General features: G+C 37.7%; 1 protein-coding gene across 12 annotated transcripts in view; it reads left to right on the top strand.

Moving 5' to 3' along the window:
• The window catches only part of MYT1L (myelin transcription factor 1 like), a 315,746-nt gene that overhangs the window by 213,944 nt on the left and 76,200 nt on the right, over positions 1 to 25,602 (top strand). For 7 of the 12 annotated variants that reach the window (XM_019282204.3, XM_010393362.4, XM_019282203.3 and 4 more), the window contains 2 exons: positions 19,391 to 20,368; positions 24,845 to 24,979. In XM_019282204.3, the coding sequence (XP_019137749.1) occupies positions 19,391 to 20,368; positions 24,845 to 24,979 (1,113 nt within the window). The remainder of the gene's footprint in view (positions 1 to 19,390; positions 20,369 to 24,844; positions 24,980 to 25,602) is intronic. The other 5 variants (XM_019282205.3, XM_010393365.4, XM_010393368.4 and 2 more) reach the window with 1 other exon arrangement.

The following is a 25,602-nucleotide window of genomic DNA, read 5'->3' as shown; positions in this document are numbered from 1 at the left end:
CCTGCATTGGTGAAATTTGGACGGCTGATTTTCCAGGAAAAAAAGGTGCAAAATTAGGTGTCCTTAAACTACATGGTCTGAATATGACTCTTGCCTTTATCTATTGACTATATGGAAAATTAGATCTGTCAGCTATGAATTTAGTTGATTTAGCATCAGTCACTTGCTGCTCACTACAAGTCTCAACACAATATAGTAGCAAACCATCTTATAAGTCACCTTAGCAGGAAGTCTTAATGTGTCTTAGTATTCCTATCCCTAGAAACAAAATGCAGAATTGTCCACTGGTCACCAGGATGCCTGCACAGTTTTCGTATAAGTTTCTGTCACTAGTGCTGTAGATGATGGAAGTTCAGAAAATTTCCAGAAGTAGCTATAGTCTAGGTGAACAAAACAGTTAAAATTGTAAGTATTGGTGACAGAAGAATTTCATCAGCAAGTATAGGATAGGATAGGACTATAGAGGCAGAAATGGGGAGAGGGGAAAGGGAGAGGGTGGGAGGGTGTGAGGTATTTTACCATTTCTTAGGTCAAATTCAGTTTTCTAGTAGAAAAGGGTAAATCCTGGGAAACTCAAGTATGTCACTGGTGTGTCCTTGCCCATTCCTGTTTTGTTTAAAGGAATGGGAATTTTGGATGAGGTTCTCAGAAGATAGAGATAATATACAGGTAATGAAGGTAAACAGTTCTTATTGGAAATACTTGGGCATTCACTGAAACCATCACAGCCTTTTTGAAAATCACATTTTGTAGCCTTGTCGCTGGTAAACTAAAGGACTTGGAGAACATAGATATATCCTAACAGTCTCGTAAATCTCAAAATATCAATTTAAAAGGAAAGAAAACAACAAAACTTTTTTAGATGAATCCTAAGTTCTGTGCTTGTACTTCTGTACACAATCCTTTGAACCAAAATTCATGTTTTAAACTCTCTGTCAATGGCTAGCATATCCTCTTTAAATTTCCGTTAAATCTGAATCTCTTTGAAGAGCAGGTATTTATCCGTCTATCTATGAAGAGACTTGAGAAGCCCTTATGTTCAACACAGCCACTAAATGAAAGATGAGTCTTTCTGATTTTCCTTCTATCCCAGGAAAAAAAGGACAGATAGAGATGACCTGTGTTATGATAACCTAACCTGTAAATTGAAACACAAATGGGAAGGAGTGAGAGTAAAAGCTACTTTTGGAGCACCCCTTCTTTGTGATGACAAAGAACCTTTGGATTAAAAACTGAAGTGTGCATTCAATTTGCAAAGCAAACCGAAGTACCTTCTTCTCAGATGAGCTTGCTTCAGGTAGTTGGATCCTAAAGACTCTTTCACAATGCTTTTCCATTTAAAAAAATCTCCCTTAGAGGGACTCCCAGAACAGATGTTCCAAGGACCATTTAGTCCATACCACATGAAGACATTCAAAATGCTTGTACTCTGGCTATTTTCTAATCAGGAGCAGGAGGAGTTAGGTTGATTCTAGACCTAAGGAAATTTAATACATCATTTAAATCATTTCACAGATGATGCTACAAAAACTATTGCAGTTTCTTAACAGGTGAATTGTGAGTCTTTTAGATGCTCCCTTACATTTTCTATTGAACTCAAGGTAGTTGGCATAACCAGTATACTAATATGTGATATTGCACCTAATTTTTCAAGTGAAATACACTTCAAAAATAGTTGTAAACCACAGATAGCAATGTGCATTCAAAGGAGACACAGTACAGGTTTTTCTAATAAGAAAAGCTCGCACGTGGACATAGAGATAGACATTCTACCTATTTTCATATTTCATAGAATCATAGAATTATTTAGGTCGGAAATGACCTCTAAGATCATTTAATCCAACAATATTTGTTTAAATTGTGGGATTGTTTTTAAAAATCTCATAATAGGTTTGTGTTTTTACTTTCATTTGCATGAATTCAACACAGACAGACCCTCAAAATGTGAAATCCACCTATCAGCTCTATTAAGATTGTTAGTGCCCTCCACTATCTTCCTGATCCCCTTAGCAGACTGCATCTGAAGCACCTGGGTCCTGTAAGCAAGGAGACGCAAACACCAATGTAAAAGATGAACGAAGCCCATGTGCTGAGGAAAGCATGGTGGCACACAGCTTTCCAGCTGTGCATGCTGCTGAAAACACTCCTGATAAAGTAAACATCTTGATGAAATGATGACAACGTGTCTGTATTGGGAAGGTCATCTGTCAGCCTGCTGACCACTAATCATATTCATTTATTTAAACTGTTAGCAGGAAAGTGGTCATCTATTTGGTGAACACAGTTAGGTGTTCAGTCTTAATCAGAGCAGAGAGCTACACTCACGTGTACCTCACAAACAAAGCACTTAATAGAAGTAAATTCTGTCTTTAAATTAAGAGGCCAGAAAGCATAATTTCACTGCTTAGGACAATGTATATGGGAAAAAAGTATCTTTTTCAGGGCCAAAGAAGACTAAACAAATACCTGATATTTTCATAATGCAAAGCAGATTTAAACTCTTTGCTAGTAAACTTTACCGCTGTACTGTACCTTGATAAAAGAAAATAGCCTGTGCTTGGGATGTCTCATACCCTAATAATAACAACCTGAAGAAAAGAAAAAAATTAGAGTTGCTGCTGGAAGACTTTTATCCTGGCCATTACATTCTTCTCCTCTGGATAAAAAGCAAAAGCCTTTTTGGTCTAGTTACCAAGTGCTCAAGCCTGGGAGTTTTTGAGTAAAGCCTCAGCATAAGAACTTTTATTGATACTGAGATCAGCTCAGTTGATTAGAGCACAGTGCTAATAATACCAAGGTTGTGTGTTTGATCCCTTTATGGGCCATTTTCTTAAGAGTTGCACTAGATGATCCTTGGGGTTCCTTTCCAACTCAGAATATTCTGTGAATCTGTGATACCTTCTTTTTCCATTGAAGAAGCAAGCATGGATTACAACATGTCCTGCTGTTTAGCTGTTTATATGTCACACTGAGAGATTCAGACTCAGCATTTTCACTAAAAATTTTTGTTGGAAATAATGCAATTGAAAAATATGGAACTGGTAGTTCAGACCTGGAAACCTACCTGGAGTAGGGTGTGGAAACAGCTAGCTGGTAAATACCCCCTGGATACTTCTAGTTCTTGTGGAAAAAGTTCGGATCTTTTAATTACTGTTGTAATGTGTTTGTGGTTGGCTGGTTGGTTGGTTGGTTGCTCGGTTGGTTTGTTGATTGCTCGGTTGGTTTGTTGATTGCTTAAGTATGACTCAAGTGTTAGTTTAGTAAATTTTGCTTTTTGCTGTGTTCCATGCTCAAGGTCTTTACTATACATAGACAATATAATTTAAACTCATTAAACAGCATTATTTAAACATTATTTTTTAGTTCTCTGAAGTAAGATTGGGTCTGATACTGAGCTTGTTTGCATCAAGGCAAATCAAGAATAGCTTTATGTCAGTAGTGTTCCATTTATGTGAGGTGGTGTGTTGCACATGTCATCCCTAGCTTTTCCTCCCTTTGAAGAACTGTTTTAGAAGACTTACTTCTGTTTGAATGTTTAACTCAGAAGCTCAGTAAACCTTCTGGGCTGTGTCTGGAAACTTACATAGCCCTCTTCATCTTAGCTTCCACATTTAAAGTTAGGAACGTACTTAAGTATCATTCTCATTTAGAGGTTTACATATTTAACTCCCTTGCAACAAATAAAAGGCCTTAAATGATAATGTGAAATATCTGATCCTTCAAGAGCAAATGATTCAGTTATAGCTTTCTGCAGTGTAAAGAAATTATTCACCTTTGATGAGACAGTTTCTAGATCTCTGTCATACACAACTTCAGTTGATGTAAGCAGAAATTCTGTAGAGGACGTTGGGATACTTAAAGAGTTCAGGGTCTGAACTGAAGGCCTTAATAAAAGCATCAAGGAACACATTCAGCACCACATCTGATTTCAGTGCTGCTTTATTCTGAAACTGTTTTACATGGCATGGGGCTGCTTGTTTGTATTTTTAATACACTAACCCTTTACTTCAGTGTTAGCTGAACATGAAATGTTAGGCCCATTGTACCGGCAAATTGTTTCAGGGCTTATCTGTGACCAAAGCTTTCTCTAGTCTTGCCAGAGCAATAGGTCTGCAAAGGAACCATGTCTCAGCAGTGCTGCTTTGGATTCTCACAGATTGCAGTCCTCAAGAAGAGGCTGCCTTTTCTGCATTTCTATTGCATCCTTCTGTCTGCAGAAAAATGCTGAGTGGATCCTTGATTTTTCCTATTTCATTTGTTGTCTGGCAAGATCTTACAGTAAAATTAGTTCTTTCTGGAATTAGATGGATTGGAGAAGAAATTAAAGTGCTGTAGTCTTAGAGCTGTAGCTCTATCCTCACTTAGACTCTCTGTAACCTGTTCATCGCCAGTGATCTCCTGGTTTTGGCACAACTGTGCCAAGAAGCCAGTTGGTTATACGATGTAGTGTTTTAAAGAACCAATAGTTAACTCAGTTATGTAGCAGGTCTTTGCATCCATATTTGTAAATGACATTTTGACATTTTTGTAGAAGGTCTAATATCTGGAATATATCACTTTTAGAAACATATTCAGGGGTTGTACAGAACTGAACTCCTCATGATCTTTCTTTTAATTCCTTTGTCTTTCACAGTGCTACTTCAAAGGGTCCATTGCCCACACTGTACTGCACCTTACACAGTGACCACAGACTCTGTGTGAATCCTTCTTGACACTACAGATGTAATGATTCTTTAAAATAACTTTTGCTTGGTCAGTATTACAGGTTCCTGTTTTTCCTCTTGTGTTTAGAGTGCAGCTCTAAGAGCAATTTTGATGACCCTATTAATTCACAATTGCCACTGGGCTTACAGTGTTTGTCCTAAAAGAGTGAACACAAATGGTAACTTTTCACCCTGAAAAGCAGAGAACTGTATTTGGTAACTGTGGGAGTTAATTTTGCCCTACTACAGGTCCTCCAGGAGATAACGAAATAAAATTGCAGACTGGATTGATAATTTCTTCTGGTCCATGTCCATTCTCACAAATCAAATTTGCAGTTCTGGCAAATGCCTCAAGTCACAGAAATTTTGTTTAACTGAAATATATAAACGTAACAAAGAATTCTTTTGAAACAAAATGTGTAATGAACATATATATGTAATCTTGAATACTTTTGTATTATGAGAGCATTTCTTCTTTATTTTACAAGTCTCAAAACAAATGAGGTTAGTTCTTTTGTCACTTACATCACATATGACATTGTCCTTTTTTACTGTAAGAAACACTTGCCCTACTGTAAATTAACATATTCTTCAGATTTTTTTATTGAGAGTAGACTCTGGGAGCTATAATTACTGAGCTGGACATCAAGGAAGACCAAGTCATTAGCAGAATACAAAGAAAACTAATGATAGGAAGGAAACCACATAAAGGAGGCTGGGTTTGGTCACTGTTGAAATCCTCAGAATTATGTGGTACATTGAGGCTTCATGCAGAAAGTAAAAGTACTGAAAATAGTCACTAAGCATGTCAAATATCCATACCACCACATGGAAACTGTGGCAGTAAATATGCAGTAAATATTATTGCTTTAGCAAAAATTTGTGGTGGATCTGTCAGAGAAAGTTAACAGGATTGACAGCTCAAGACTTAGTGGGGGTTTATTAGGTGAACTCATCATCTGATAGTTCTGTCATCCCAAAAGCTTAATTTTGCAGGCTATACTACTCTATAGGAAGGGTGAGTACTAGTATTGCTGTGACACTAAAGGAGAGCTGAGCTTACAATTTCAAAAACTGACAAATCAAGCAGGTATTTTCTTCCTTGTGCTCCACAGACATGGATTACTGACAGAACAAGGGCAAGGTCTGTGTGGCATGAACACTTCCAATCACCTAACACAGGAGTGTTTATGAAGCTGCCCAGGCCCACGTCAGACTAGGGTTCTGTCAGTACAAAGCATGTGTGGTGGGATTCCTTACTTGTCATATGTACTTTAGGGCAAGCTGTGCAACTGCTTTTCTTCTGATTTCTATTGTATCAAATCTATTGTTTGACAAACTGCCTCCACTTATTGTAGAAGTTCTGTATAAACAAAATACATCTGCTAAACAGTTTCTTGGACATCCTGTAAAGAACTGGACTGGACTTTTTACAGAATACTGTCATTCTGTCTTCTGCAATAATTAAAGCATTGTTCAACTTCAAAGGCTGGCATCTAGTGGAAAGTTAAAAATTGTTTCTTCTTTTATTGCAATGTTTTGAATAAAACTTTGCCCTCAGGTCATTAAGAGAAAAATATATTTTGTAATGTAATAGTGGACACAGAGAATAATAGATCATTAGTAGGAATGACTGTTAGGAATATGGCTGGACTTGGACTTACAGAAAATATACTAAAGTTTATAGTAGTATTTGTTTATTATCTAGTGAGCACAGTCTGTGAATGTCCTTCCCTGAAAGTACAGCCAAAAAGGGCAACTTTTAGATGAATAGAAACTGGAATCTCGGCTAAGGATCCTGTTACATTTGTGGAGTGAGATAAATGTTTCACAATAGAATGGAATGAAAATACTGCCCCTGTCTGTAATGCATGTGCCTGAGTTAAGTGTGACAAGTGATGCCAGGGTTCAATGCCACGTGTCCTTCTTTCCTAACACAGAAGGTTGGAGACTAGACCAGTGACTGCTTTGTGTAGGGAACGCTCTTACACATTCTGATGGAGCTCTATTACACCCTAGAAAAAACATTCAAGAACTGCCATAGACCAAAAAGGGTCATTCTCCTGAGAATGCAGGCCATGCTGAATTCTGTCTTTTCTCCAAGGACCCTGTAACCATCATATTGCTTGACTTCTTATTAGGCTACAAAATCAGTCCTGGGCACAGGGAACAGACTCTATATTTCTCTCTTCAAGGCAGGTGTCCTTGTAATATCTGCAATAAAGAGATTATATTTTTGCATGACCAAATAGCATGAAAAAAAAAAAATTATGGGTCTTACTCTACTCTTGTGTTTTCTGCTTCCTAATAGAACTTGAATCCAGCTTTTATTGTGGTGACTAGCAAATGTTTTTGGGAACTATGGTACGAAATCCACATAAACCATGAGAGCTTATACTCTTAGTCTTCTGGTTCTTTAGTGAGTGACCCACTAAACAATGTGTTTAACCTGGGCTATGGGCAGGTGGGGATGAGCAGGGGAAATAAAGAAGGAAACAGGCCGTTCTTCTCTGGCTACAGATTAAGCAAGCCAATCAAAGCAGCACTTCATGGGAAGCCTTTTTCTTTCAGGTGTGCATTAGAGCATACCTATTGGATTAGGTTTCTCTGGGAATTTATGTGTGAAAAGACCCAGTGTCTAGAAGCTTTCAGTGCTTAAATAGCAGATAGATGGAGAGCTTTGTAAGGCTGGAGCTTTTTCAGTACACAGCAAAGCAGAGCTTTGAGCAGCTGATCAGTATTAAGGTGTCTCTCAGGTTTAAAGCACAGATGAGTATAGATGTAGTTGTATCACCAAGAAAAATAGAAATACAACTGTTCCTTTCTATACAACATGCCACATGAGAAGTCTAATCTGAAAGTGTTTTAGAAATTACTGCTGCTATTCATATGACTTTTTTTAAAGTGATTCATGTTGAAATCCCCATTAAAGACATGGTATGAGTTTAAGGCCAAATTCAGTTCAATGGCCGGAAGGTCTTCGGACACAGAAATGGAAACAATATGTTCCAAATGTAAAAGGGGTGACAGGGATTATGCAGGAAAGAAAAATGCAGAAAGATTTAAAGAAACACGTAGGAGGTTAGCATGAGAGTACTGCAGAGAGCAAGTGAAATATGCTGTTAGGATTCCTTCATGGACAGCAGGAAATGACAGATGTGAAAGCTGCAGTAAAGAATCTGCATTGTGTGGAATCTTTAATTTAAAAGTTAAAAGGCTTTAAGATGGAAGATCAGGGCTAGACAAAATACCCACACCCACAGGCGATGCAGGACAGTTTTTTCTGTTATATTTTCTCCTCCCTAGTTATATGTGAGCATTTTCCTATAGTTCACAATGTGAAGTAACTTACTGTGTCTTTTTATATTAATGATAGAATTCTTTATCATTGTCATTAGTAGAATTAGAACTAGAGACATGCAGAGCTCTTTCAGAACCCCAAGCAATATGTGTAGACTCTCTAAGACTTTTTATAATACTGAAAACAAGGATTTTTAAACTATACTTGATGTCTGGATAAGATACAAACAGCAGTGAGCCAAAATTACTAACTGTTTAAAAAATGCATAACTAGAAGTAATAGCAATGTATCTATTAAAGAAAGAATAACTGTCCTCTGGCAAGTGTTTTGCTTGAAATCTGCAAATTGCACATCATTGAGAAGATGGGCAGTGTGGAAATAATGTACACAGTTTATCTGAGTTTTAGGAATTGATTTGATGCTGTTCTGTTTAATAAATTCGTTTTAAGTCATAAAACATAATACAGCACCAGATACAAAGGAACAGAGGGGAAAAGTTCATGTTGGGCAGGTTAGTTCCATTGGCTCCTAAATAGCTCAGATACTTTAGTGCACAGAAAATTAAGTAAATGAGACTAGAACCTAGAAATAATCACACAAAAGGCAACTGAAAGGGAGCAATATGTTAAAGTGAAAAAAAATAAAACCAGAAATAATTTCAGGCAGAAGTAAAGGTATTGACTTCATCTCATGTACATTACTTTTACCAGTGAACTCCAGCAAAATAGCTTCTAGACTGAAGCATCTTGAGACCAGACTCAGACTCAGGTTTTAGTTTTGTGTGGTGTAAGATTGTCTCTGTATCTACATGTGTGTATTTTGGAAAACTGGCTGTTGTGGTTATTTGATTGATTCTCTTTGTTGCTTCTTGTTTCTGCGAGGATAGTTATTTTCAGCACAGATGCCATGCGCTGAGGCTGTGCTGCTCTACTCAATTTAGGCGCTGTGAGACTGGCAACAAAGCTGCTTCCATAATAGCTAGTAGGTACATATTTAGTTGGAAATGTATGGAAATGTGGGTAAATATGTAGGTTACTACATTTGTCCACCAAATAATCTCCTTTTAAGAGATACAAGCTTTCATCATTCAGACAGCTATTCCAGTGCAGATCTGAACAGCAGTGTGAAATCCCTCAATTTCTAAAATGTATCTTTAGGTGGACAGGTACTTGGAAAAGCCTCAACTGGAAATATCTTTGCAAATGCCATAGTGACATAAAAAGGTGGTCTGTGTCTGGTACTATAGCATACATTTCCTGCGTTTGACAGGTGTCTAGTACTCTACTCTCCTTCTTACACACTTCCAGTCACATAGGCCATCTGTACACATAGATGGCAAATAAACAGAAGGTATTAAAGACTCTTTGTAGCTAGCTAAGAGCTAGCTACACCACTGAGTCACCATTTTGTCTTTTTTGAGGTCCACTGTATATGTGTACTTGGCTGACTGGAGTAGCATGGTGTGCTGGCTTGACCCTGGCTAGGTGCCAGGTGCCCACCAAAGCCAGTCATCATTGCCCTCCTGAGCGGAGACAAAGTCAGGGAGAGGTAGCTCACCAGTTGCCATCACAGGCATAACAGAGTTGACCTGGGGAAATTAATTGAATTTACCAATGAAAATCAGAGTAGGATAATGAGAAGCAAAGTAAAGCCTCTTTTCCAGGCTCTACCTTGTCTCTCATGGGGTGCAGGGAGACAAGGAATGAGGATTACAGGCAGTTCATCACAGGTTGTTTCTGCCGCTGCTTCCTCCTCAGGGAAAGGATTCCTTCCCCTGCTCCAGCATGGGGTCCCTCCCATGGGAGACAGTCCTCCATGAACTTCAGTGTGAGTCTTTCCCATGGGCTTCAGTTCTTCACACTGCTCCAGCACGGATCCCTTTCTACAGGGTGCAGCCCTTCAGGAGCAGACTCCTCCAGTGTGGGTCCTCCATGGGGTGACAAGTTCTGCGAGCGAACTTGCTCCAGCATGGGGTCCACACTCCACAGGGCCACAGATCGTGCCAGGAGCCTGTTCCAGTGCACCCTTCCCACAGGGTCACACCCCCTCCTTCAAGCATCCATTTGCTCAGGTGTGGGGCCCTCCACGGGCTGCAGGTGGATCTCTGCTTCACCATGGACTTCCATGGGTTGCAGGGGCACAGCTGCCTCACCATGGACTGCACCACGGGCTGCAGGGGAATCTCAGCTCCAGTGCCAGGAGCACCTCCTGTCCCTCCTTTTTCACTGACCATGATGTCTGCAGAACTGTTCCTCTCATATGTTCTCACCCCACTCTTCTCTGTCTGCAATTACTTCTGCCCAATAACTTTTCTTTTTCCCTCTTGAAAACACCTCCACAGAGGTGTTCCTGCCATCACTGATGGGCTCGGCCTTTGCCAGCAGTGGTTCCACTGTGGAGCTGGCTGGCATTGGCTCTGCTGAACATGGAGGAAGTTGCTGACAGCTTCTCACAGAAGCCACCCCTGTAGCCCCCCCCACTACCAAAACCTTGCCATGCAAACCCAATACACATGGTGTGAACCATAGTAAACAGTTCACACTGGCCTTACTTGTTCCTTCTGGAGTGTGTTTTCCATTGATCCCAGCTTACAGATTTTCCTGCCTCTGTCTCTTCAGGCACATTAATCAATGACCACATCTATGTGAGTGAATAGAACAGACCATAGTCCACTCATTTAATGCTAAGTTCAACTGTTGCATGATTTGGATGCATATACAGCTAATCTTTTACCTTCCAAAATAGGTTCACCACATTCAAATTCCTTGGAAATGGTCCCTAACCAGCACTTCTTCACTGAATCTCGGCACTGCTGGAGAGCTGCTAAGTCACTCAAAATCATGCCAGGGCCTCACTAAGGGTATAGCAGCATGAGTAATCACATTCCACTTCTTCCTTTATTGCTCTGTCCCTAATTAATTGGGACAGAACAGAATATTAGTAATAGATGGCTATAACCGAAGAGGTAAAGAATCCTTTGTATTTACTTTCTTCTTATACTATGGATTATTACCCAGCCTTCCCTGTCATGAAAACAAAGGGAATGAGTCAAATGTAGATTAAAAGCTAGATGAAGGGATAAAAATAAAGGAACAAACACCTTAACTAAAAGCGTTACATTTCAGATGAAGTAAAGTCTGGCACTCGTGCACATAGATGTCTTTGTCTTTCCAGATTCCTTGGCACTGAACTCATTGAGGGGATAGAAAGAGAGTCAGGAAGAAGAAATTTCAATGATACCATATTTAGCAGTTCTCTCATCCTCTAGAATGGTAGTGATACTTGCCTCTGTCCCTTCTGCCAGTCGGGTCAGTTTGTTATCAAACCACAAACAGGCTTTCTTTGATAATCAAACACAACTATTAAAAAGTAATTAAATTTACAATGGAGACCAAACACATCCAATAAGATATAATTCTCTCCATGTAAATCATGCGGTCATAAGCATATATCCCGTCCAAAGTATCCATACTATCCCATTCACACCAGGCTTTCCTGATACATCTTCGTCTATCCACAACCTAAAGCTACTCCTTTTGGGTAACTCCTCGTTCCTTCCTCCCTGCAGTTCCTACTGTGTCATACTAAAGATACCATTGAAATTCAGCAAGGATCAACTTGAAACTTTTGAGTAAAAGCAATAGGGATAGGATTCACCCCATCTGTTTAATTGATGACTAGTTAAGAGAAATAGTCACTTTTAGGGGATAATTCAGCCTATCTACTATAGATACCTAGGTTAGGATGAAAAATCAAATCCCAGGATGTATGGTTTTGTCCATTGCCTGTAAATGGAATCTAGATGTATAGTTCATATGGAGACATGTTCAATATGGACATCTGACACTGAGAGCTCTGAACTAAAACAAAACTAGTAAAAAGAGATGATGTATCCCTATATTAAATATTCCAATCTGTCTTCTCAGAGATTTGTGTGTCAGAAAGAAAATATTGCTTTATAAACGGAAAATGTGTTCTTCAGGCTGCATCCTTTGTAAAGAAATGAATATGGAGAGGGATGTAGGCACAGGTCACTGTCTCTGGAGCAGTCTTAGGAATAGCCCCATGAGAAGCTCCGTACCAGGAGCTCTCTGAGTGGGTGTTCTGCTGTCGGTGCAGCTGGTCCTCTGCTCCCCTGCTGTCTTCCTGCTGTATCCCAGTATCTGGAGAATAGCTTTGGCTTCCTCATTGCCTGCTGCCCTGCTGAGCTGTGGAAACCTTAGAGAAAGCAAGAAACTGCCAAACTCCACTGAATCATTATAAGGCTATGAGACAGAATATCTCGCCTCCCTCATATAGACATCCTGGGGAGAAAAAGTAGGATGAAATGAATACCAGTCATCAGCTAAAGACATCTCATTATCTGCCCAGACAGAAGTCAATTCAAAAACAATTAAGGGCTGCCTGAACCTGATTCACAAAGAAGTGTGGTCCAGGTGGGAGTGACTGGCTAAATTGTACTGCCCTTGCAAACCCAGCATATCCACTTCTGTTCACAGATAATCTCAGCAAGTTCCTTCTTGAACCTAAGCATATGCCTCCATACCATATATTTCAGACACTGCAAACCAAACAAGCAGGCTTCATACCAACCAGGGACCTTTCCTACTTGAAGGTAACCAAAATGTATTTTCTGCTGTCTCTGTGGTGGAGGAAAAAAAAGATAATTCCCAGAAAAATCATTGCCTTTTGACTTCAGGAAATAATGCTTGGCTGTCAGGATGAAAAGACTTGAGAAACAGAAATCAAAAGGAAAAGAAATTATTATTCCAGTTTATGCAGCACTTACACTTTTTGATGTGGAGCAATAGGCCCAGTTTTGGGCTCATCAGCACAAGTCTTGAAATATTGGAGTCCAGTGATGAACAACCAGGATGATTAAAGAACTGGACCACATGTGCAGAAACCCTGAAAAAAGCCCAGTTTGTTCACTTGAGGAAGAAAAAGCTAAGGGGGGAACTTAGACTTGTCTTCAGCTACCTGTGTGGAGAGTGGTGAGAAGATGTAAGTGTGTAGCATAAGAATAAGAGACAAGACACAAGTTGTAACAAAAAAAAATCCATGTGGAAATAAGAATGAATTTCTTACCATGAGGGTGGTCAAACACTGGAATAGATTTCCCAGAGATGCTGTGGTACCTCTATCCTGGAAGAGCTTTAAAGTGGAACTGACAGAACAGGGCCCTGATGATTGCTCTAAGCTGGCACTTTTTTTGAGCAGGTGTTCGACCACATAGCCTCCTGAGGTCCCTTCCAGCCTCAACTACTGCATGATTCCATGGCAGCAGTGCACTGTTAATGGCATGTGACAATCTCTTAAGATCAAAGAAAGGCAGGCAGTATCTTGTGGTGAAATGACAAAATCTTAAACATATTGGCTTGAGTCAGAACCTAGATAACCTTTACGAAGCTCTTGCAGTCTGGCACTTGAAGCAAAATTACCTCAGTCATGATCTTGTCAGAGGAGCTGTCAGATATCCTCAGATCCTTTTCCAAAACGGTACTGATACAAGTAGCTCATAGGGATTTGGAGTGGGAAAAAATGAATGAATAACAAATGACATAAATCTTAAAAGCATGTTACTCTGTATTTCCTGATTCTCTCTGTCTTTATATTAATAAGAATAACCCAAGTAAGAACATCCATATTCTACCAATACTCTATGTGAACATTGGTTCACATAAATAGGATACTATTCATGCAGGTGTGACATAAGCAGTGGTGTAGTAATAGGTCATACAAGTGCCATAAGCAAAAAAAAAAAAAAAATATTATTTCAGGGCATTGGTTATGTAAAACACCTCTGCCTTTAGACAAGAACGCACTGATTTGTGCAGAAAACTAAATCTTCGAAATGCTTTTATACCAAAATAATTTATTAATACTCTTTTAAAAGTGTGTTTAAATGGCAAGAAGATGAATAAAAAAGTAATATCTTTATGAGTTAGTCTGCATGTGTTAGTAATCACTCCACAACAGGAAAGAAATTCAGATCTGTGAGGATCCCTTTTGGTCCTTAGGGAAAAATATTAAAAAAAAAAAAAAGAAAAAAAAAAGGACTTAATTTTTCAGTGAGCAAGACCAGATAAAACATGGAACCTATAGAAAATGAAAAGATCAAAACCTAACAGAAAAAAAAAAAATTAAAAGATACTTAAGGCGGCAAATTGTCCATATTTAAAAGTCTGTATGGGCTTGCTGCACTGTAGTCCTCACTATTAGTTTACAATACTGACTCCTACTGTGATGTCCTGTGTTCTTCAGCTCAGAACTTCCTTGCCATGCTTAATGACTTCTACTCTCCATTTATTTTAGTTTGAGCATTGGTTATTAGTTGAATACTGTAATTGTAGGAAAGTCTAAACAGTAAGTCCCAGTATTATAACTATTGTAAGTAGCTGTAGCAGGCTGAGGGGTAGAAGTGAAAAAAATAATTGAATATAATGGAATAGCTAGAGACAATCAATTAACTAAGTGAACAGTTACCTTTTTCTTTTGACTTTCATTAAGTATATAAGGTCCATAAAGGAACCAGTTGTTATAAGAACCAAATTACTTGGGTCTTTACATATAGCACTTCCAGTGTAAAAGAACCTCATGAAATTTTGCAGAGATGAAGAAAGGATTCTTCTTGCACATGGTCAACTTCAGGGTTCAGTGCAGCCCTGAATAGGCATATTCAAATGCTTGGGCTCTAATCCAAATCCCATGTCAGTAGGACCATTTAGATTTTTAGGAGACCTTGCCTAGGTCCTTGGAGAGTTACACATGTCCTCTGTTTCTTCCATGAGGAGTCGAGAAGTTGAGAGCTCACTGAGTTTTCCACCTCTTCAGTTTCCTTACTCACAAGATTTTCCCCAAGAAGGCAATATACAAACAATCTTCTACCTATATTATGCTGTAACTTTCTAAGGTTTACGATTCATTTGTGCCAACATTGTCTTGCTAAATATTTCTCATAGGCCAGCCGTCAGAGACTGTAATGTGGAGATGTATGCACGTACTTCACATTACAGCTTAAAGGGGAAGAATGGTGATGCAGTAGTATCATGTGCTGAGCATTTAGGAATTGACAGTGGCAAGAGCAGTGAAGTGTTTTGAAACAGGAAATGCTGCCTGGATAATGAAACCATCCATCTGGGCAGGAAGCCTGTGTGACCACATGTAGGTTCAGCTTCTTAGCCATCATGTTTTCCCATACTTGGAAGAAAGTGAGTAATTTGATAAACGGACCACAGATCTGGGAAGTCTTGTTTCTGAAGTCTGTCCTTTGGTAGGAATGTAGCTGCTATTTCTGAAGTATCATTGCCTCTCTCTGCAGAATCTCTCAGTCTAAATGCTATATATTTTCCTTTTCAAAAGAAAGGTGCTGTTTTGCATGACTCCCTACACTAAAACCAGCAAGCCATTTCTTCTGACAAACAATTGCTTAAATTTGGATGTGATAGGAACAAAAGGAGGAAACAGTCAAGGATGTAGAGGCTATAATCCTTATTCTCCCATGACTCCTGGTATGATATGGAAAGAGTCACTCAACTTCTCTGTGTCTCAATTTCCCATCTGTAAAATGGGGTTAAAATACCTACCTCACAGGGGTGTTGTGAGGCTTTTTAAAATAATGTTTGTAAAGTGCTTTGAGATCCTTGGATGAAAGGTGCAATAAGAAATCAAATTATTCACTTTTTGTTTAGTGCAATACAAGTGCACTTCTGTTGAAATGGCTAAAGGCTTCCAGCTCTTTATAGCTGTTCTACGCTACTCCACTATAATTTCCTTCTGCCACTTGTTATATCTGCTGAGACTTAAAAAGAACAACTTTACCACCAAGAATATCTAAATTGTCATGGTATTATGCTGATGAGGGCTAGAAAAATCTGATATTCTTTTAAAACTGTGTATTCTTTGTCCGTGCAACCCTAAAGTTAACATAAAAGGATGTATTATAACTTTGTGCATTCTTCACCAACACTGGCTAGCTGCCGTCTTTGTGAGACAAACTCAGTCTCTTCACAAAATAAAAACCTTCAGTTGGCATCACTGGTTCCAAAACTTATGCAAGAGGTAGAGTAAGTCTCTAGGTTTTGCAGTCATTTAACAGACAGCCATTAAACAGCACAGTCTAAAGGTAGTTACTGCACTAAAGATCAAATCTAAGGAATCACAGAAATGTGAAATGAAAGCAAGATTGAATTTTACAGAGCTGAATCAAAGAAGAGGCGTAAAGTTCACATAGAGCTGCTAGTGTAGCATACTTCCTAGAAGACCCTTGACTAATATACAAACTGATTCAGTATTTAAAATTCCATATTGATAAACAGATGATACAGGTGCCTCACCAGAGCAAGTTTAGAATCCAACTGTTACTGAGGAGATGACATGGCATATATAAATATCCTTCTCATTAAAATTAACTGCTGCATGGATATAAGAGACATGAGTAAAATAGTTGTTAAAGAAAAAAGATGCAAAAAAAGGCCAAAAATTAAAATACAGGAAATTAATCTTAATTTAAATATTTTGCTTTCCTGCCTGTCTTATCTGGGATTATTGCTTTACACTTTCTTCTCTTCCACTACCTTTTTCTTCTTCATTTTATGATTGAATGGATGGGAGACCAGAAAAGGATGTAGCCAAGCAAATAGAATAAAAAATACTGTAGTTACAGCTTTCACCCAGCTTCCCTACTCAAAAGGAATTTAGATGTCTCCTCTCATATAGTACATGATTCATATTTTGACTTTTCACTTGTGGAGGCAAGGTATAACATATTCCTCCCCTTGGTGATCATTTACAAACACAATCCCCCTTTGTAAGAAACAATCCCTGAAACTTTTCACATTTCAAATGTTGGCTTAGAATAGTCACTGTGTACCTGAGCAGTTCTCAGGATGACTTGAGAAAACATTTTTTTTTCTACTTTGTATTTCAATATCGTATTACAGGTAGATTTGGACTGATTTCACCAGTGTTTGTTGATACCTCACCCTAAACTTGAAGGCACTGGCAATTTTGGAGCTATAGCTCATTGCTTCTTTAATTACTTTGATGTTCCTTTGCTGCATCTGACTGCCCATCAGTGTAGTTACAAGAAGCGCCCCACAAAAACCTCAGTTTCTACTGAGCAATCTCCTTGGCATCAGGTTTTATCCTTAATATTTAAATTAATGTGGGACTCATTTGTACATTTTACTTTAGAAAATTATTAGTAGTGTATTTGCTTTTCAAATAGCACAAACTAATTATCCAGTAATTCTTCATTACCTTCTTCTATGCAGTTATTCAAGATGGACATTTTTCAAATAGGAAGTGGAAGTGTCAATCCTTACTTGTACACTGAAAATCTGGTACTCTCATACCCTTAATTTTTGTGGCACCTGAAACATAAATGTGAATTATGATGAGCTTGAAAAACATAGCAACTAAAATAAAACCACCTTTTATGATAAACAGATAACCCACTACTGACTTGAAATAACTTGTGATGTAAAAATACCATACAGTCTTCCTTATTAATTTTCTTTCCTCTATATTCAAGCAGATAATATGTAAGATATAATATTTTACAATATTTTACCATTAGAGCATTTTTTTTTCTAGATAGCCTAGTCATCAACCAGTTCTGCTGCTTAACTACAGCCTACTATCATCCCAGGATCCCTAACCACTGTGTAGAAGAAATACTATCTTGTGGCTGAAATATCAATTATTGTGCTGTTGAGCTTTGTATTTACAACTGATTTATTATTTTGTCTACTGACATAAAAATTATTTTTATCAAACACTATTTCCTATTACCAAAATATTAGTGTACAAGCCACCTACTACCTGAAATTTCCCACTTTGGTTTGTTTAACCCAAAACATGAGTCACACTTTAGAAATTGCTACGTGTTCAGGTGTACTAGTGTTGAAAATACATCTAAGCTGAAAAGATGCTATCAGAAGTTGATGAACTAACTCTTGAGCAGGTGTTAATTATCCTAGCTCTACTGGTTTCTTTCAGTTTGCACCAGCTGAAAAACTGAAAACCTAGCATGTCGCTGTAATGACAGATCTAGGAACTTTCTTTTCCAGTGATGCAAAATGTCAAAATATAGCTTGGGTAGCTGATTATCAAAATATACATTATGCAACGTTCATTACTCGGTAATGAAGAATGTGTGTTTTAAGACTGGGTCTAGGAATGACGTAACTTCTGAGTGAACATGAGATACCAGAAGATGCTCTCTGGATGATATTCATCTGACTGAGTATGGGTATCTTTAAGGTGGGCATCAAGTCTGAGTCCCTTTGTTGTCAATGAAGAGAAACAGGCACTTCTAGTGGTTATTAGTTTTATTCTCAAGAAGATACCTTAACCAGATCAGGTGGGCTGTGTCCATAAAGTGTCTGCTTCTCTTGCTGACTGAGGATGGAACCATGGAATAGTCTACTCAGATGTAGATGCCTGCCTTGCTCATGTCTAAAGTTATGTGAGATGATTCTCCCCCTTAGGGCCTCACATTGGCTCCTACTTATTAAGCTCTCCCTCTGTTATTCGACAGTTACTAGAACAAAGCTGAGTGAAATGTGGTAACTCTGCACCATTTTGTTACAGTGCACAGAACAGCAAATAAAAGCCCTATCATACATATATGACCATAAAATTTGGGCTAGCATATTTACTTCAAGTTATATTGCGCATATAATTCCTTCTATCTTCCTTTCATGTAACAACTCTTTTAAAATTCTTAACTTCTCCACAGTTGAACTGAGAGATTTTGATTTTACTGATGGATCCACTAAGTAAAATGCCATTTTAATCTTCGTGTGCAGTTATCGGTCAACTAGTGTTAATGGTGTGTATGGTGTTAAAAAAGTGACATTTTCCTTCTTGGAGTATACTCTTTCTCTTTTGCTGAATGGCATTCATCAGTAAGAGAATAAATCTAGTAGTACTCACTCCTTTGCCATCTACTGTATTTACAGGAAATACAGGAGTGAGGAAACTTGGAAACATAGACAATTATGTCAGCTGAATAATGTGATTGTAATAAATCCCATAAAACTGTGAATATAGAAGTGAAAGGAGAAACATAAGTATTTATGCCATAACATTTAGCAGTAGTAGTAATTAGCATTTTGATTGCCTTTTTCTTATCAGTTCTGTGAAAGAAATTCATGTGAATAGCAAATAAACAAAAAAAGCCCTGTGGACTAAAGAGAATTCCGTTCAAATGGGTCAGCCATAGTGTTCTAGAATTGCTGTATGATTAACAATATTTGACATGCAGTTTGTTTTCTGTCCGTGCAATTGCAACAACAGTTCCAATTGTAGCCACTTTTTTCTTTTCTTTTCCTTTTTCTTTCTTTCTTTGTTTCTTTCTTTGTTTCTGTTTTTTATGCAGAAGACCATCAAATGAATTGTCACAATACTCGAATAATGCAAGACACAGAAAAAGACGATAACAATAATGATGAGTATGATAATTACGATGAACTGGTGGCCAAGTCATTGTTAAATCTTGGCAAAATTGCAGAGGATGCAGCATACAGAGCCAGGACAGAATCAGAAATGAACAGCAATACATCTAATAGTCTGGAAGATGATAGTGACAAAAATGAAAATATCGGTCGGAAAAGTGAGCTGAGTTTAGATTTAGACAGTGATGTTGTTAGGGAAACAGTGGACTCCCTTAAATTATTAGCACAAGGACATGGTGTAGTGCTTTCAGAAAATATTAATGACAGAAATTATGCAGACAATACTTCACAGCAAGACAATAGGAATATGAACTTTGTAATGCTAGGGAAGCCTGTGAACAATGGACTTACAGAAAAAATAGTGGAGGAGAGTGATGAAGAGGTGTGTCTCAGCAGTTTGGAGTGCTTAAGGAACCAGTGTTTTGATCTGGCTAGGAAACTCAGTGAGACAAACCCACAGGAAAGAAATCAACAGCAAAACATGAACACTCGTCAGCATGTCAGGCAAGAAGATGACTTCCAAGGAAGAACACCAGACCGGAATTACTCTGATATGATGAACCTAATGAGGCTTGAAGAACAGTTGAGCCCCAGATCTAGGACTTTTTCTAGCTGTGCCAAGGAGGATGGTTGTCATGAAAGAGACGATGATACCACCTCTATTACTTCAGATAGGTCTGAAGAAGTGTTTGATATGACAAAAGGTAACTTAACCCTGCTTGAGAAAGCAATTGCTTTGGAAACTGAGAGAGCAAAAGCCATGAGAGAAAAAATGGCAGTGGAAGCTGGAAGGAGGGATAATATGAGATCATTTGAGGAACAGTCTCCAAGACACCTTTCTGGAGATGACAGGAAGCCTAAACCAAGTGACGGCCATGTCAAAAAGCCATATTATGGTAAAGGTAATATTTCTATATACCGTATGTTATGTCATGAGAAAGTGTGAGCTAACATGTTAAGTTTTGCATAGATTTCTGAAATGAAGTTATTAATTCCACATAATGGGAACTTTATTAAAATTGTAGTATGACATGACTGTAAAATAGCATCATGCTATGATTATAAAATAAAAGAATTCATTCTGCAGTGTTAGAAATATGTACAGTATACCATTGGCTAAATTAAAAAAGTAACTTTTCAGGGAAACAAAACAAGAGATCATGTTGAAAGAGGCAAAGATTTTTCTCAAGGTTTTAATATATTTTATAATAATAATTAAGAAAGAGAATTGTGTTGCAAACTATATTGAAGGGGGGGTTTATGTGGCAGATAGTCAATCAGCTATGAAGTGCATATATTACAGATTGGATTGGGTAGGTGGCATCGTGACTTATAAAATTATCATCAAATGACAGTTATTGATGAAGCCTCTCCCATCTAAAATGTAGAATTGCCTGATAGAAATTGAACAGTATCAAAATGACCGATAACATAAGATAGGGGCAGTGACTGCACATTAATTATCTTAAGATAGTAAGGTAATGGAAACCATTTGCTATGCAAGGCATGGTGTGGCCTGGGCTGAGATCAATAGCAATTTCTTTCTTATGTGCATTCCACTTCACTGGTTTCATTCCATTGTGGAAACAGTTAAGGTGCTGCCTTGACCATAATTCAATACAAGAGAAACAAAAAAAACACCCAATAAAAACAAAAACAAACAAAAAAATCCCCAACAGACTAAAGGTTACCTTTTGAATGCCTTTTGATTTGCAGGATTATCATGGTGATGGTGTGTTTATATTATGACACCCCTCTTTAATGTGTTTACATCTGTACATGTAGGGCCGTGTTGTATTAAGTGTTCAATACCTCCTGAGATTCACTGAACACCCCTGATTCCCATTGACTTTAGTGGAAGTTGAGGACGTGGTATTACTTGGGAGATGCTAAACAGGGACTAGGTTTATCTTATATTTGTTGTACAAATATTTGCTTTGCTTTCTACAATTGAGATGGTGGGCATTTTTCTCTTTTTTATAAATCCCTGCTTTGGAAAAGTAATCTGCCTGTGACATTCGTAAAGGCAGACAACATCTTGATCCCAGAAAGTTTTGATCATTTCTCACAAGCCTTAAACAAAAGTAATGATCAGTTTTTTAGAAATGCATGTAAATTACTGATGTCAAACATTGCTGCAATGTATTTTAGTGAAGTTTTGTTTGTTCTAACCACAAGTAAATGGTCCAGTGTATGCTGCAGTAAGTTTGGGTATTTGGGGAAGACAACTTTATTTAGTTAGTGTATTACTGCATAGCCATGTGGATGTTGTGCTAAATGTTGTTCACATATAACCTATCATTGATGCATTTCCCTTTGAGTATATGTCTCTAAAAAACACAGAAAACATGGCAAACCAAAATTAATTTTTGAAGAGTTTTTTAATTCTGGTATTGTCCAGCCTTTCCAGTCTATATATGGCTGGGTAAACATTTTTGCATATAGACCTGCTGTCTCCAAAAAGCCTATATAATTTCTGACAGTGAGAAATGTATAGATGTCCTGTTTTAGCAAATTCCATAGCTTCTTTGAACCATCCTATTTCTTGGGAGCTGCAGGCTGAATTGATAATATGTCCAAGGCTCAGCCAGGGACTAAATATTCTGGGAGTTCGGACCATGAAACTTTGTGGAGTGGATCATTCTTCCCCTTTTTAATTTAAAAAAAAAAAAAAAATCCCTTATTTAAAAAAAATGTGGGAAGCATTCTGGTAGTTGTTGAGAGAGGAAGCTTTAAGTAAAATAATTGCTTATATCATTTGTTCTCCAGTGACACGTTATCTTCCAAATACTCCTGGAAGAGATACCTACAGAAGTGTATGATATGGTTAAGTGGAAGCTTTTTGGGTACACAGGTTTGCGGTGAGAACTACTTCTTGGCTTCAAAGATCACTGAAACAACCATTAAGGGACTACTAACCATTTTCCCCCTGCTATTTTAAGCTTTCTAAATGGACTTTCTTCTGAAATTTATGCATTTTAAAACCTTTTGAAGTCCTTTGACAACCTTCACTCAGGAAATACTTCCATTATGGCAAGGAGTGAGAAAAGGTTACAGAGTTCAGTAGAACTGCAATATTTCTCCCAAATAGCAGAAGAGGATTTACAAAACAGTATCCAGTGTTTTGTATAAAGTTGTGAAAGTTTACTCAAATGTCTTCCATTAAAAGCAATGGGAAATTGTGCAAGTGCAATTTTATGCAAGTTTTGAAATCATTAAGAGTAGTATACAGCATCTTTTCTGACTCATTAGACCATAAAGGCTCTTAAGGATCTGATATGTGCTATAACTTTATCATGTAGACTTGAATACAGAGGAGGATTTGCTTGACACTCTAGGATGCAAGTGTCTAGATCCTCAGCTGCTCTAAATTACAATACCTTCACTGACTTTGGTGGAGTTCTAACAGTGTCGAGTAGCTAAAGTTCCTCTAGTTTAAAGTCTCTAAAAAGCCATTATGGTCTATTAATCATCTACATTTTTTGCAGTCCTTGAATATTGTTATATTTACATAATTTATACTTCATTTACATTATCTATTCACTTATCTAATACTTTCACACATCCCAAAGTACTTGACTTGATGAGTTGCTTACAGTTGTGTATGTATGTAGCTGTGGGCTTGCTGTTCTAGTGGTCTCAGCACAGGCCTATCTGGCAGGAATTCAAATCCCTCCTCTGACATTTGCTCCTTCTGTGGCCTTGGGTTTAACTTCTTGATCTCTTTCTTCAATTTCCTGATGTATGAGATTATGGTCTTTCCAGGAGTGTTGTGATAACTGTATAGCACATTGGAGATAGATTTATATGTTTATTTGTTATTAAAGAGCATGGAACAAAGAACTGTGTTCTACAGTCAACATGCAAGTTAAGTAAAATAAAACTTTCATAATTAGGGATTCCATTTGCAAAATACAAGGTTTAAGTATGATATTAAATTTTAAGAATGGATTTAAGACATGGAGAGTCATTACAATGAGCTAAAGATTTTCTCTAAAATGAAGCTGGTTTGGATGAACTTGAAAAATAAAAGTATATATAAAATCTACCAGAGGGAAATCAGGGAAAGATAAGTCCACAACAGAATGTGATCTCTGGATTATATTGATTCATGATGAAAAGAATGGGTTGTACGTGAAGTTCTTCAAGTACTGAAATTTCCACCTATTGTACTGAGGGTTCTGTTTGTTGAAGCTGGGATGGAATTTAATGTAAAAAAAGGCTTACTGTAAAATAAGTAGCAAAATCTTATTTTCTGGAGATGAAAGCATAAATACTGAAGCAGAGAAATTACAAGAGCAACATAAAATTATTAAATGAGGATAGTTCAGATTGGGTATTGAAAGGAATGATAGACTAAAAAATATGTTGGTAATCTTGAGCCAAAATTGTAGCAGTTCGAGTATCCTGAATTTTATCCCTTTAATACTAATATGAAAATCAGCCATAATGTCCAAAACATGGCAATTGTGGTCAAGATGATAAGATGTAATTTGTATCATGTGCTTGGCTGGAAGGATAGGGATGTTACTTTACAGATGTTCTGTTAAAGGAAGTAGCTGATGGAGTTACGTGAGAAAGTTCTAAATCAGAATTAATCTTACCAGTATTCCACTACATTATTGGCAGAAAACTTTATTTTGTGGAAAAAATGTCTAGTTAGACTTTTCTTTGATTTGTAGTCAGAAGATCCAACAACATTCTAAAAGGTCATTAACCTTTCAAGCATATGAATATTCAAATGTTTCATATGCATGCTGGTAATGGCCCAGATTTACAGAGCAAGCGATGCTTTCAGTAATTCTGATTACAATGTTTACTCCACCATAATTTATTGAAGAGAAAGGAATATTTATGTAATTTCACCACTTCATAAAGAATTTAAAGAAAACAAGAGTAATTTCTTCATTGAGCCTTGGAAAAGGGATTTATTTGTGCTGAATTGTGGAATGCTTATGCTGAAGAGCTGGGTTTGCTACTCTCAGGACATTGAACTGCTATGACAGTATATTTGCGACCTTAATACATGAGGCAAATAAGAATGTAAAGAAGGGAAACTCCAACTAAACAGTTTCCAAATGACCTCGCACCCTTGAGCTAATGCTTGCCAGCAGAACATTGATTGTCAATGCTACGGCTTTGCTATAAAAAGGTCATTTTCCAATCACTGTGAATGGACATTGCCATGATCATGGGAGCCTGAAGTCTGAGAAGAAGATAACAGGATAAAAGTGACAGAACTGTGATAAGAAGTAGAAGGGTTTTTTTTCCAGTTTTCATAATAACATTTACCAAAGAGTAAATGACATGATTAAATGAACCTTCTTAAAGAAATGTGAAAAGACTCATTCACTTGACACATTTGTTGTAAATTATAGATCCCTCAAGAACAGAAAAGAAAGAGAGCAAATGTCCTACCCCTGGGTGTGATGGAACTGGCCATGTAACGGGGCTTTACCCCCATCACCGCAGTTTGTCAGGATGCCCACACAAAGATAGGGTCCCTCCAGAAAGTAAGTTCACATTCTTTCATGGAAACTGGGGATAAAACTACAAAAACTTTTCTAGCATGCTTTTTAAACCTTTTATTTAAAAAGTTAATTTCATTTTTCAGTATGGTTTGTCTCAACTTAGTCAACTGTTCTGTGTTATAATTTTTCCTTTATTCCATCATTTCCATTCTCTACTAACTTTACACTAAAAGTACAACTTTTAAAGCTGTATTCTTTGATTTTGAGAACCTAGGTTATTTTTAAATAGACATATTCAGTCAACAGAGAAAAAGGTTTCCAGAAGATGTGCACTGCTTTTGCTTCTGCGTGCTAATGTCACATCAACTGTCCTTACTGTCTTGTACAGGAATAATTATTCCTGAAAAACTTGCAACCCCTTTCTTTTGTTATTGTTGTGTCTGAAACATAATTTATATCAAACTAGTGCGTATTATAAAAAATAATAATTTGGCTGTTTACTTAGTTACAGAACTCAAGATTTTGAGCAAACATCCCCTTCAGTCACATGGGTGGAACTTCCTGCCATGTCAGCGAATTCTCTGCATAGGAGGTTCACCCATTTGAGCTCATGGACACCCACCTGCAGGCAGAGGGCTTCGTTTCTGGAAGTCCCCTCCTTGGCT

Source organism: Corvus cornix, chromosome 3, assembly GCF_000738735.6.
Source record: "Corvus cornix cornix isolate S_Up_H32 chromosome 3, ASM73873v5, whole genome shotgun sequence".
In the NCBI taxonomy this organism is placed as follows: Eukaryota; Metazoa; Chordata; class Aves; order Passeriformes; family Corvidae; genus Corvus; species Corvus cornix.
The sequence above is the reverse complement of the archived record's forward strand: the minus strand, read 5'-3'. Positions and strand labels throughout refer to the sequence as shown.